Below are 14,044 nucleotides of genomic sequence, written 5' to 3'. Positions count from 1 at the left end.
AGCAGAGACCCCTGGTTGAACCACCAGCACTCTTGTCTCATTTTCTTTCTTTTTCCTTTTTTTTTTTTTTTTTTCTTCACGCTCATTCCATTTCAGCCCTGTCACTTTTTTAGGGGGTCACACAACTTCTCTTGTCACTGCTGACGAAGAGAGAGGGAGGATGGGGATGGGAAGGAGGCAACAGACGGAGTAAGTGAGACAAAGATGGGGGTGAAAAGAGACCCGAGGAAGTAAGAGGCAGTGCAAGAAAGAGAACATAAGTTAGTTATGTAAGTAAAGGTAGCTTAGAGTTCAGAGAAGCACGCCCCTGACCCGATGTTCTCAGTCATTTTTTTCCAAATAGCATTTGGTCTTGTTGGTTCCCAACACTATGCGATGTCGCGCAACTGTGTGAAAGTAACTAAAGATGCACCAATCTCCCTTTTTCTCTTCTGCTACATATTCTGATACCTAAAGTCACAAACACTCAATTTTAATTTTCTCAATGTGGAACTGGTGACATGTGTAGGATAACATATTTGAAAATACCAGTACATCGTTTTAGATTTATTTTTTGCAACAATAAAGATTAAAAACTATATGTATTGGGGATTGGTTTAATAAGGTAATAATCAGTATGGGAAGTGATACAGATCCAGTGTGTCGCATCATTGCATCACTAATGCTTCTGATTTATTGCCCAGATCAGATTTTTTTTAGATTTATTGTTCACATTATTTTTAAAATGTGGCCCGTATCAGACTCTAGTGTTTTCCTGTATATCTCCCGAGTTTATGACAAATGTTCACAACTTTGTGTCCTTTCCATTACTGTTTCTGGCACTGTACTGTACAGCGCTCTCTGCTGTTTTCACCGGGACAAAAATCATGCACGTGACTGAGAGCCACATGTTTAATTATGTTTTTTGTGGAGCTTTTTCGTTCACTGCGGCTCCGTCTAGCGCAGAATTGTGACAACGGTCGCCCTAGAGTGACGTCAGAGTCGCATGAACTCCCGGCCCTGATCTGAGATGGGGCTGCTCACACTGTCATAAAGAAATTTGATCTGAGTCTCACATGAGCAAAAAATAAATGATTCGGGCTTGCAGTCTGAACTAAAATTAAAAAGGACTAGTTTTAGGTTGAGTGTGAAAGTTCATCCATAAAAAATCTTATTAACTGCACCTAGTGTGATGGAGTTTTCCAAGATGAGCAACAACGGTTTCAAGCTCTAAAAAGAAACTAAACTAAATACATGCGTCAAAACCGCTATTTAATCGCTTTCCCTCCCTGAATTTGCACTTCCAGGCTACCGTATCTTGACATCTTCTGTCTGTACTTTATATGTTATGTACTATGGGTGTAAAATGGCAAATTTGTTTGTATCCATACCATAGTATGAATGTGTGAATGGATAGTTCCTTTCTTATGTGCAGTAAGCACGATGCATGGCAGCCACAGCCATCGGTGTGAAGCGGGGTGAATGTGACGCTTCGGAAGACTAGAAAGGCGCAACACAAGTACAGTCCATTTACCTTTTGTTTACCTTTCGGCTGCTGACCAGAAAGTTGCTAGTTTGAATGCGCCAGGCAACTGTGAAAGAGTTGGTTGAAAAAGTGAACGAGTAATGCTGCCTGGTCTTTGTGTCTGTTTGCTTTTTTACTGGCCAGAGTGTTACTCTGTAGTGCCACCAACCAAATCGAGGCCTAAAGTGTACCAGCTTTTGACATTTTGCTGTCTGTTGTTCTGTAGCTGATCTCTGACCTCTCTTTGTGGGGGAACAACACAGAAAGATAACTTCCCTACAGGGAGTGACAAAGCATCATGATTTTATCTTTTCCGTGTTTTATTACCCTGCACACGACGAGCAGTTGGCCCACTATGGATTAATAAAGTAGAGTATGTACATTGACGTATCACAGTGGAGGTTGGGCTGAATTGTGGTTACTGGCAGCGGTGTGCTGCAGTCGTAGAAACGAGGCTGCAGGCAGATGTACAAAGATACAAGCTTATGGTTTTAATTTAATTTTTGGCCCTCCCGTAAGAAAGAAAAATTAGTTCCCTGTTGCGAAGCGATAACATCCAAGCTTACTTCATTCCATTCATAGTTCAATATGGAGCGATTCTGTTCGAGCTGTATGGTCCAAGTTTGTGTGTTCTAGTTATAAGAACTCACAATGTGAATTTTAAAGCAAAGAAATAGAATATAACAAAGAAACTGAAGGACAAGAAGTGCGAGACAGCTGCTGCTGTTTGTTCAGTGGAGCTTAAGTGAAAGTGGAGGACAGCATTGCCTGATAACCTAGGAATATGACCTTTGACCTGCTTTCAGGGGTCAAGAGCCAGCTTTGGGGTCAAGTGTAAAATCCTTTTTTCGTGCAGGTTGTCAGTCAGATTCTTTTGCAGATCCAGATAGACAGCACCTATTTTTAACTGAGCGTTCTTACATGGGATGGGATGTTTTTGATTAGTTGTTTTTAATAGTGACAGTGCTGAAATGATTGGTAGATCAGATTGACAGGAAATAAGTCTACAGCACTTCTGTTACTCAAGAAGTTGTAAGTTTATCTAGAAAAAATTACAAACATGCTTTTCTCAGTTTTATATCACTGTAAATTAAATATTTTGGGTGTTTGGATTGGTGATCAGACCAAAGAACAACTTGCTACAATGTCACCTTGGGCTGAAATGGAAATAGCTGTAAGTTGCAGACCTAGAATATGCATATATAACAAGATATCTGTTGTGCATTTACTGATACTTTGCTCAAATATAGCGCTGCAACAATGACTTGATTAATGGATCAGTGGGTCGACAGAATCTGTTAAATGTTGTTAAGTAATTTTTCAAGCCAACACATTTCACTCATGATTCAACGCTTGATGAAGACCCTTTGGAGTTGCTTTTTAATGCCCTTAGTAAGTTACTTAGGTAACTTAACTTACGTAACTTACCCAACTTATGTAGCCTACGTAACTTAAATAAAAAAATTCACTGTTGAAGTTTTGTTTTACACGGGAAACCAACACTGGGTGAAAAGTCTGGTTATAAACTGATGCCAGCGGGTCTTGACCATGTGACCATATGTGACGGCTTTGGAGTGAGAACGGGTTTGAGAAAGCACATTTGATGGTTCCAGCTTCTTAAATGGGAGAATTTGCTTCTTTTCCTTGTCTTAACATTATAGTAAACTGAATATTTTCGGGTTTTGGACTGTTGGTCGTACAAAACGAGAAATTTGATAACATTATCTTTCATTTTTCATTGTTTTCTAAAGTTTTATACACCCAGCTGTTGAGGAATCAAGAATATAATCTGCAGATTCAAAATAATTGTTTGTTAAAAGAATCAATTTTAATGTAGAAATCACATAACTTGCATTTAATTACTTTTTTAAAGAACAACTCAAAAATGTCTCAAAGTCTAAACGTAAAATATCTTTAATACAATTCCTAACTTGAAGGCCTATTAAGTCATTAATAGCATCCAAAACAACATATGAATATTTAATATGTTGTTAAAGAAGTCTAAACTTGAAAAATGTCTTGTTTTTCCCTTTTGTTCTCCTCTTTGAGACCTTTGTCCTTGAAACCTGTGGCAGGCCATCATGACACTGATGGTGTCAAAAGTAATCTTTTTTTTCTGGACATGAGGAAAAACTCTTTTTAGTGACCTTCCAACCCTGAAACCTGGAAGAGACTGAAAGATGGAGAGAGAGAGATATGAGCAAAGAGAAACAAAGACCGAGATTGTGTCTGGAAGGGAGGAGGAGGAATTGAGGGATGACAGTCAAGTGTTGCTGTTAACAGTGAAAACTACTTTCTCTGCTTTTAGTGAAGTCTTAACTCGTTGGAGGGAGAGAGATGACCACCGTGACGGACACGTGTCAAGATGCTCCGTCCTTATTTTCCTCCACAAACAAGCCAAGACGTTTACTTTTAATTTTTTTCGTTTCTCTTTGACCTTAAACATAGTCCAGACAGACAGACTTGATTGACAGGTGTCAGTGTGGACTCTCTGTGCCGGTGATGACCTTTGAACTCTGATCTCAAATGTGGATTTAGTTGAGGAGGGAGTGATGGCTGACGACAGACAGATGTCAAAGCAAGAGAGAAATGTAGACTTGGCAGCCATTCATTCGCCATGAAAGCTTTTATGTTTGCTGTCAGCTTGGTCTTCCGTTGGATCTGTCATTTTGTTTGGAGTAAAGAAACAGTCCATGTTCTTGAGCAGCGATGCCACCACGGCTGGAGAAAGCGAGATCTGATCTCTGGAAAGTGCAGCAGATAAATGGATGGATGATTGATGGATGGAGGAAGGTGTTCCTCAGAGATGGACGGGTGCCAAAATGGCTGCTTTTCTTGATAAAAGTCGAATGCACTTTCGCTGCTTTTAGTGACCTTCGACCTCTTGTCTGTCAAATTTAGAAGCAGACAGACGGCTGAGAGAGAGAGCAGAGACAGAATAGAGAGATAATAATGAAGCAATCGAGAAGAAGAAGAGTTTCAAAATAAACTCCCTCTCCTGTAAAGATAAATGATATTTGGCTCCCAGTGTTTGGTCACAAATGTCTTTGCTTCATAACAGAAACATCACATAATCGCAACCTGTGTGTGCTTGCAGAGTGTAAACATGATGAATTCTGGGTGACCCTGATGTTTGGCTATTAGGAATGGGAACACGGCAATTCCCCGACGGTCCCAAACAAATAAATCCTTCCTACAGCCGGAATAACCATTAACAAGTCTACTAAACACTGAGAGGGAGGAGGGGGAGGAGAAGAGGTATGGATGCAGAGGGAAAGAAAGAAGGGATTGGGAAATGAAGGAGTAAAGTTGACTTGGCAAGAATGAGGTGAGGGGGAGGAAGGGCGGAAAATAGGATGAGGAGAGGGAGAAAGGGGAGTTCAAATAGAAGGAAATAAGGGAGGGAAGAAAGATGGAGCGAAATTAAGAAGAGTAGTAGAGAAATAAATGTGGAAGAGGATGTAAATGAATGAAGCTGAGAGCGAGAGGTGGTGGGGTGCAACAATGAGATGGAAAGGAGAGATGGAAAGATAACTGGAATAAAGTTGAAATAGAGAGATGGAAAATGGGAAGAGAGGAGGTAAAAAAGAAAGGGAAGAGATGAAGGAGAAGAGACAGAGGAGGAGTATGAAATTAGGGGGACAAATAAAACTGGAAGAGGGGAACTGGAGAGAGAAGGAAAGGAGGAAGAGCAGGTAAAGGTGGGGGGAGTACAGAGAGAAAGTAAAATAAAGGAGGGAAAGTTAGGTGAGTGCAACTAGAGATGGAAAAGAGGGATATAAAGATAAAAGAAGAGATACAGTTGAAATGCAGAGAAAAGGGAGAGAACAGATAAAGGGATGAGTGATGGAAAGGAGTAAATTTGACATGGAGAAGATGAGAAAAAAGGAGAAAGTGGGGAAGGAAAACAAGAAAAGGTATGGAAGAGAAAGGAATGAACGGAGGGATTGATTGAACGTTACGAAGAGAGGGAGCAGGAGAAGGGAGAGAAAGTAAAAGTCGAATCAAAAAGAGAAGGGGAGGAGGGGGGACCCCATTAGCGGAGGAGAAATGAGAAAACAAACAAGAAATGTGAGGGTAACACGTCACGCTGTTTTTCTGCTCGTCCCCCCTAGAAGAATAAGAGGAAGCAATAATCTGTGTGTGTGTGTGTGTGTGAGAGGAGACAGGAGCGATAGCACGGGGGAGGTCACGGAGAGGTGAGAGAGGGGGAGCGAGACGGAGAGAGAAGTTCAGCGAGAGGTGAAGAGAGAGACCTGCCGTTTTCTCTGTGTGTGTGTTTAGGGTGAATCGGGGGTCAGGTGTGTGTGTGTGTGTGTGTTTGCCAGGAGGACCTGCTGGCTCGCGTGCGGCTCTTTTTTTTTTTTTTTTTTTTTTTTTGGAAAGCCCATGCTCTCTCCCCTTCTTTTTCTTTTTTTCTCCTTCTCTTTTCCATTTCCATCAGTCTTATCTGCCTCTCCTCCTCCTCCTCCCTTCGTGCTGCACTTCTCCTACTGCTCTTACCCTCCATCGCTCCTCCAACCAAACTTTACCTACTGACCTCAAGTTCACCCAAAACTCTCGGTGCCCCTTTTGCCTTTTCTGCTCTTTCCTCCTCTTCCCTCCTTCTCCACCCCTTTTTGTTTTGTGTTCCTCTCTCCTCTTCTTACCTTTCTTCGCTCCTGTGCTTTTCTGTTCTCTTGACTTAGCCTTTATTTATCTTTGTGTTCTCCTCTTCTCTGTTTTCTTCTCTTCTCACTCCTTTAGGCAAGTTTATTTGTATAGCACATTTCAACAACAAGGCAATTCAAAGTGATTTACATTAAACATAAAAGCAACATAGGGAAATTGAAAAAATACACATTAAAATATAATTTTGGAAAGGGTGAAATAGAAAATAAAAACACAGGGTTTACTCTCCCCTTGTCTCATATCCTTGTTTTTTCTTACTCAACTCCACATTTCCTCTCATCTACTTCTTCATTTATGCTGGCTGCACACTAGAGGATAATTTGGTTGATTTTGGGGTCCAATTAACCCATCCTGACAATCGCGGGGGCGTTTCTGAACCGAGGCTGGTCTTAACTGATAATCAAGCCAAATGATCCTGTAGTGTGAGAGGGTGCCGACTGGACTGGAGGCTCCCCTGTTTCAAATCATACAATTTAAATCTGGTATCCTCCGATCAGAAACCCGCAACAGCCACTAAGCGCAATGTGTTTTTGCGTGCACTATAAAATGTATAAATCATGCTGATTCCCTCGTCCCATGACTTCCTCAGTTCATCCACAGTTTTATTCCCTTTTTTTGTTTGGTTTGTCTGCACAAAATATAGTGCACACAAGTGCAACCAGCTGAGAATGACTGTCTGCCTCCATGTGTGTTTATGTCTGAAGTCACAATCGATCACGCGAGTTTCTGTCAGATACCCGGACCCGGCAGTGTAAAATTGTTTAGCACAAACGTGTGTGGGCCTGCAGATTAAAATATAAAATTTCTTGGTTAATTCTGTCGTTATTTTTAAAATCGGTTAAGATTTGAGTTCACCAGGCATTACCTTACTTCCCATTGTTCTGTCTTTCTTTCTCCTCTTTAACTTTATTCTCTTATCTTTCTTAACACAACCTTCTTTCCTTTTCCTTTTCCTTTTCTCACTCCTCTTCCGCTCCTCCCTTTTTCATTCTCACACCTAGTCATAATCTTTTTGTGGAACATTTTTGTTGTTATCTTCAATACAAGAGCGATAGTGGGTGGAAAATAGACCGAACTAGAGATGAAGATGTACTGAGCGTGATTCCAGAGTAAAGACAGCGATCCGATCTCAGATAACATGAAAATCTCAGATAACATGAAAATCTCATGGACCGCAGCCTCCAGCTTATCTATACGCGTGTGTGTGTGTGTGTGTGTGTGTGTGTGTGTGTGTGTGTGTGTGTGTGTGTGTGTAAGAATATGTGTATTGCTGAATATTGTCTGCCTACTGACTACATCTTGTTTGCGTGAGTGTGTGTTAACACGGCTTTTCAGAAGTACTTCCTCTCAACAGACAGCTGGAGTATCTGTCCTTATCTGGAATGCCTTCACCTAGTATTTACCACACACACACACACACACACACAGAGCGAGAAAACACAAATAACTGGCTGCACACAAGCAAATGGTGACATTTGGACAAACACCATCATAAACAGCTTGTGTGTGAGTATATGTGTGTTTGCGTGTTTACCGTGCTAACACTCATACTTTCTCGTGTGTCTGTACCTAATTAGCTGACAGATTTGTTCACAGAACCTCACAGCAGGGTGATATTTGTGCTTTATGTAACTGCCTTTATTTGTGTGTGTGCAAATGTAGCCTGTTTTCATGCTGTGTGTGTTTGGACTTGTTTATATGGGAAGATTAGCAGGTCAAACCTCGGCCGTGCATGGGTGAACTCGGGGACAAAGGAGAGAGAGAGAGAGAGAGAGAGAGAGAGATGAATACAGAAGTGAAAGGACCTGAGGGAGGGAGGTGTGGGAAGGAGGGAGGTAAAGATCAGGAAGTCCAAATCAGCCATTCTTCTTGTAGTCTCCCTCTAAAGCCGGAGTAAGGGGAAACATCAGGTCTAGTAAGTCTATGGTGAACGCAGAAAATATTTAGGACACTTCCTGTTTTTGTGAATAGCTCTGATGAGGTGAATTCAGGTAAAAGCCTTTACTCATTAAATTGGTATAAATGTACACCATGATCCAACTCATTGATTTAGTCCCAATTAATAAGGGACCTTCTGACATTGGATGTTAATGCCCTTGTTTTGTTGTCTGGTGTCATAAAGTAACATGTTTCTATTCTGAGTGTTTACATAATTAGCCATTACCTCCACCGTGTTTATTCCACCATTTTATAGCCTACATAGTAAAAAAATTACTGTTTTAATTAATGGAGTCTGGTGGCTTTGACGGTGGCGATATAGCGACTGTTTCTAGTTAAACAAAAGGTTCTGTTTCGCTGTTGCGGATTGCAGCGCGCCTGCTCAGTACTGGACCAATTTCAAAACATGTTGTACTAGTTAGTCACAGACAATAAAGCATAGTTTGATGATGTGATGGTGACATTGTGAAAATAATATCCAGGTTGAAAAATTCACGTTCTTAACTAGATGAGTTTAAAATTATTTAACAAGTATAAGCACTTGTTTTGATGTTACAGTAAATCCGCTGATCTCCTGTCTACTCCGGTCTACTTCTCATCTTGCTGCAGTGATGTTACAGTGTACTCCTACCACACCCATCAGTGATGCTGGGTTTCAGAGGTAGTAGACTTTCAGCCAGAGAGGGCTACGAAACACTGCTTCTCAGTTTAGCATTAAAATTACTCTCTTAAGGATGTGGAGGACTAGGAGTTAGCACTACCACAAAATTGTAGTTTTGATCCAATACCAATAAATATTAGGGAGAGAAACACCAGTATAGATAAAGATATTGCTTTTTATTGTTTAAAGCAATGTAGTGCAATGTGTCATGATTTATGATCAATAATAAGCCACTTCTTGATATGTTTACATTACCACTAAGTGATTTGCTGAAGATGAAGCATTAGTTTCTACTATTCTGTGAACTGCTTAATCACATTATTTTATTAGCAAATTAAAAGATGTATTGTGTAAAAGATGAGGTGATCTCTGTATGCATGAACACAACAGAATAACTAAGCACTAAGTAGAGTGTTCATGTGCCCAGAATGTGATCTAATGCACTAATACTCAGTGTAAGCTTTAGTATTAGTACTATCAATTTGGGCTGAAACAGTTCGATAACTACAATGTATCAGCGCAAATTCTTTGCATCGAGGCTTCATTTAATCCATATAACTATATAGCACGCTGTTTTGCACAGACATTTATTACTGTCGCACATCGCGCTTAAGCTGTGTGAACACACAAGTAGTTATATTTTAACCGTGTTTCTGCCTAGCAGCAAATGCAATACAGATTTCACAAACAATAAAGATCTGAATCAGATGGCTGCTTGTTGAACACATCATCCATCAATAAATGCTGAAAAGAGAGATTTTCAAGATCACATCACTCCTAAAGTGCCACAAATCCTGCGTCCCAATTGGTTGAGTAAATAGACGTTATTCTGTTTCCTGTTGAACAGCCATATGTTGTGTCGTCAGTAGGACAAAAGTTAGGCATCATGCTGTTGACTGAGCAGGAGTAAAACTCAGCAACGACAAAACTGGTGGCTAAATTTGTATGAAAAGGAAACCCCATTAATCAACCTTCCTCAATCATTCAGTCACTCCTCTCCAATCTTTCAAAATGTCACCCACGTCTTCTTTCCTCCTTTTGCTCCTTCCTGTCTGCCTAATGGCGCACCTCCATCGGCCGACACTCGTCCGCCCCCTTCTCTCACTATTATCTATCCATCTTCATCTGCCCTTCCTTTACCCCTTCTCTCTCTCTCTCTGTCCCTCTCTGCGCTGTTACCCATTTCTCTCCATCTGTGTCTTTTTCCATCTTTACTCTCTCATTTTCTGTCCTATTTTCTCCCCCACATGTGGTTTTGCTCTCCATCCCTCCCTCCTCTTCTCTCATCCCTCGCTCACATATGGTTTCTCTCTCTGGATCTGTGTGTGTTTGGTGTTACCCAGAGTTCACTGGGGCTCCCTGCTCATATGTGTGTGTGTGTGTGTGTGTGTGTGTTTTACAGACAGAGATAGAGAGACAGTGTGTGTGTTTGTCTGCAGGTTTACGGGTTTGCCTGCCTGGACCTGTTTCTGTGTGTGTGTGTGTGTGTGTGTGTGTGTGTGTTAGGTAGAGTTCAGCAGGGCAGCAGCAGGTTATGCAACAGTTTCAAATGTGGATAATTTAGAGGAAGACTTCACCCTCCTCTCCTTCAATCTCCAGTTGCTTTTTACCCTTTCTTCTCTTCCTCTCTTCCATTGCTTTTTGTTCGTGTTTGTTTATGTGAATGTATCCAGTTTAAAGGACAAATTGAGAAATCCAGTTGATTTCTGTGAGATCAGTCAATTAGTCATCTTTTAAGTGCTATTATGATGCTGGCATAAACAACAGGATTGGGTTGCACCAGCTATTTGTAAATCACAAAGTTTGTGTGTAAACTCCTTCCAAAGTAGCTCTTAGCTAGTTTCCAAGGAAGGATATAATCAAGGGCAACTGAGAGTCCAGCCATTTAAGCTCCGTGGGGTCGTTTTCAAGGGGATGGAGACCGCTTGGTTCGGTAGTGATCCTGGCTGTTGTGATGATTGTTGGCATTGTCAAACGTGAGCGTTTGTTCACTCTCCTGGGAAGAGAAGAAAGGCCAGCATTGTAGGTGGGCGATAAGTGGTGTCTCAGCCCTCATTCCCATGTTGAGTGATGGTATCTTCGTTCTGGTGTAAATGGCTTCTTTGACTCCTCTTTCGAACCATCTGTCCTCCACGTCCAAAATACGTACATTGTTGTCATCAAAATAGTATCCCTTATCCTTCGAATGTAAGTAAACTGCTGAGTCTTGACCTGAGATGTTAGTCCTTCTCTGTCATGTGTTTGTGTAGTGGTTGTTTGGTTTCCCCAATATACAGGTCTGTGCATTCCTCACTGCACTGGGCACTATATACTATATAACTTTTCTTGTGTTTGGGTTTGCTGTCTTAGCTAGTTTCAAACTAGAGATTTGTTGAATTTGGTTGCACCATTAAACTTAAGAAATGTAACAAAGACCTCAGTAATATGTAAAGCCATTCAATCAAAAGCAATCTGTAGTCTGGAAGTTATTGTAGCATCACAAGCTGTAGCATAACGCCCCAAAAATGAATTCCTAGGGGGTCAAACTGTAATTTAAACTTGGCTGATAATCATTTATTCATCCTAAATATGTTTCAGTGAGTAATAATCATTTAAAATAAAGGTGGCGCTATTTGGCCGTATAATCTGACATTAGTAGCGTAAAGTTTTGTAATTTTGTGGATTTTGTGTCAGTTTGTAAGTTTCGTTATTAAACAGCATTTTGATCAAGTGTTAGGTTATAATCTATAACTACTTTAACCCTAAACAAATCAGATGGAAGCTAACATTGGCTCTATTATTTGGTTCAATTAGCTACTTAACAGTTACACCTGACAGCAGTACAAAGTTGTCAGAGGATTTCATTATGTGGCCTATAGATCAATACTGTCATCAATCAATGCTGATGAAATGTAAACCTAATGCAGCTAGTTTATCGTGGTTTGTTGTGAGCTGTTTCAGGTAGTGCCGATATGATTACAAAGATACATAAAGATTATGCAAAAGAAAAAATATAAATATCTAAATTATCAAACAGTTGCAAAACAGAAGTACATTTTTAACCAAAGGAGAAAAAAGGTTCCATATTTAAGTAGCCTGTGTACTTCATCTTATTGAAAATGTACTCACATGCTATATGGTCAAAAATGCCATTATCATTTTTATTGAATTTGGAGGTTTTATATCATAATAAAAACAGTATTTTTGGCTGCTGATCAGTTAAACAGGAATCTTAAGATAAACCTTTGGAAACATCATAGTTTCATAAATTTTACTAATCTCCTTTAGCTTTGAAGCTGCTACAAGTTTCCTGTTTTTAAACAGTTTAAACCAAATCTTACTCAACATGTTGACGTGTTGGCGTCTGAGCCAACGATCTGCTGGGGGACGTTGGTGTTTACGTTCTAACTGCTTAACAGCTAATTAAATCTCCCCGAAACTGGGAGTGTTTCAGCGAGTCACCAGCTTTTCATTAATCTCTCTATCTGTCTGTGTTTGTCTAGTTACTGGACCTGTTCACACAGTGGGATTGGTCGACCTACCTGGCTGACTACGGCAAACCTACCTGCAAATACCTGAGAGTCAACCCACACACCGCACTGGCCCTGCTGGAGAAGTGAGCAGTCCTTTATTTATGCATACGTCTACTATTTGTCACTCTTTCCTGGTTCTTGTTTTTCTGTTCCTGGATTTCTCATTTCCTTTTTTAAATCCATTAAAATAGTGTGGCAACAGTTAACGATTAATGAGTCAATGATTAATGATTTTTGTCATCAAGCAAAACTGCCAAATAGTCTCTGGTTCCTGCTGCTCAATCAGTTGTGACATAAAATATACTGTAAAGGTAAAATGTAATTGGCATTTTATAGATTGATCAGTTAATGTGTGCACAAAGTACAGAGCTAGAGCTAGTATGCGGTTAGCCTAGCTTAGCGTTAAGAGTACAAACAGGAGTAACAGGAGGCTCTATACAAAAGTCAAAAATATGCCTACCATGTTTGTGACTCTCAGCATCCAAAGCTTCTGTAAACCACACTAATTAAAACATTGTATCTTGTTTGTTTAGCCAGCCAGAAATGGGGGGGAAACTACAGGCTATAACTATTTCTTCACAAACATCAGGACTGCACAGTGTCTTGTTACAATGCACAGGAACGATGGGACAAAGTGTGACAACCTCAGAGACCAAAAACAAAGCCAAAACCTGTGCTCACCCACCATAACCAGCACTATAGCCAGCACATTTTTTACATTTCTGTTTGCGTACAAATTAAACAAACAAGATACTGCGTGCTAATCAGTCGGCTTTAGAGGAGGGGATTTGAAAAGCTAGCTGTTTCCAGTCTTTATGCTACGCTAACAACCTCCAGCTTCATACTGACATGAGACTTAAAATTGATCTTCTCAACTCATAATCGGAAAGAAGCAGTATCGGCGGAAAATTTAGAGCTATTTCTTTAATGGAAATAAACAAACAGGTTTGTTGGTAGTGAAAAATCATTAAAACACTAGTTAACTTCTGGGAACTCCATCCGTCTTTACCTCCGTCTCAAATGTTCTTTTCTGTCTCCCGTCTGTCCCCTCTGTTATGTTTTGACAGGTTATTTAAGCCGTGAGTATTGTCTCTGGTGTGCGTGTGTGTAATGTTGGATTCTGGCATGTCTACAGACTACTTAGACGACTACTAAAGCGTGTCTATACAAGAAAGAGAAATAATTGTGGGTTGTTTTTTGTGTGTGAAATCACTTTGGGGATATACATTTCTAAACGCACGCACATCTTCATCACAAATACAAAATAAACTCGTGTCATCGCTACAACAAAACCCACATCATGTACATCGTTATTGAGCTGCGGCGGAGATTGCCGAAAACTAGACACACACACAACCTGCGTTCACACAAAATATTATAATTTGAGTTTGTGGATTACATCCTGTGAGAGTTCTCACATAGTCATGTGCTTATACACAAAGTTTCGAGACTTCAGGCACACACACAAAGTCGTATGATTGTCCATTGTTCAGCACAGTCCAGTTGACCTTCCTTAATCAGGGTCAGTATTTTCTCTCCAGAGGGCCCGGGCCCGGTGGTCCCTCTGAGCCCAGGAGGAAGGAGCCTGCTGGGGGCTTGTCTGGTCTGCTGGGCCCCTGAACTTCCTGGAGGTCCACAACACAAAACACACAGTCTCATGTGACACTGAGCACACACATACCGATCTTTAAAACCGAAACGTTGTGTTTTTTTTTATTTCTTCTTTAACAGGTGACTGTAGCAGAGATGTGACTGTAC

At 40.6% G+C, this 14,044-nt stretch overlaps 1 protein-coding gene and 1 long non-coding RNA gene across 3 annotated transcripts in view; one reads left to right on the top strand and one right to left on the bottom strand.

The window, feature by feature from the left end:
* Window positions 1–14,044, top strand: part of exoc6b (exocyst complex component 6B) — a 136,469-nt gene that overhangs the window by 119,264 nt on the left and 3,161 nt on the right. For both annotated transcript variants that reach the window (XR_006827552.1, XM_046065312.1), the window contains one exon: window positions 12,257–12,369. Coding sequence is in view for 1 of the 2 variants with exons in the window: in XM_046065312.1 (XP_045921268.1) it covers window positions 12,257–12,369 (113 nt within the window). In the remaining variant the exon portion in view is untranslated. The remainder of the gene's footprint in view (window positions 1–12,256; window positions 12,370–14,044) is intronic.
* The window catches only part of LOC123980771, a 32,364-nt gene continuing 31,600 nt past the window's right edge, over window positions 13,281–14,044 (bottom strand). The window contains exon 3 of the long non-coding RNA XR_006827553.1: window positions 13,281–13,911. This is a non-coding gene — a long non-coding RNA (uncharacterized LOC123980771). The remainder of the gene's footprint in view (window positions 13,912–14,044) is intronic.

The sequence above is a fragment of the Micropterus dolomieu genome, linkage group LG12 (genome assembly GCF_021292245.1).
Source record: "Micropterus dolomieu isolate WLL.071019.BEF.003 ecotype Adirondacks linkage group LG12, ASM2129224v1, whole genome shotgun sequence".
In the NCBI taxonomy this organism is placed as follows: domain Eukaryota; kingdom Metazoa; phylum Chordata; class Actinopteri; order Centrarchiformes; family Centrarchidae; genus Micropterus; species Micropterus dolomieu.
Note: the sequence above shows the minus strand (reverse complement) of the source record. Positions and strands in the feature narration are given on the sequence as shown.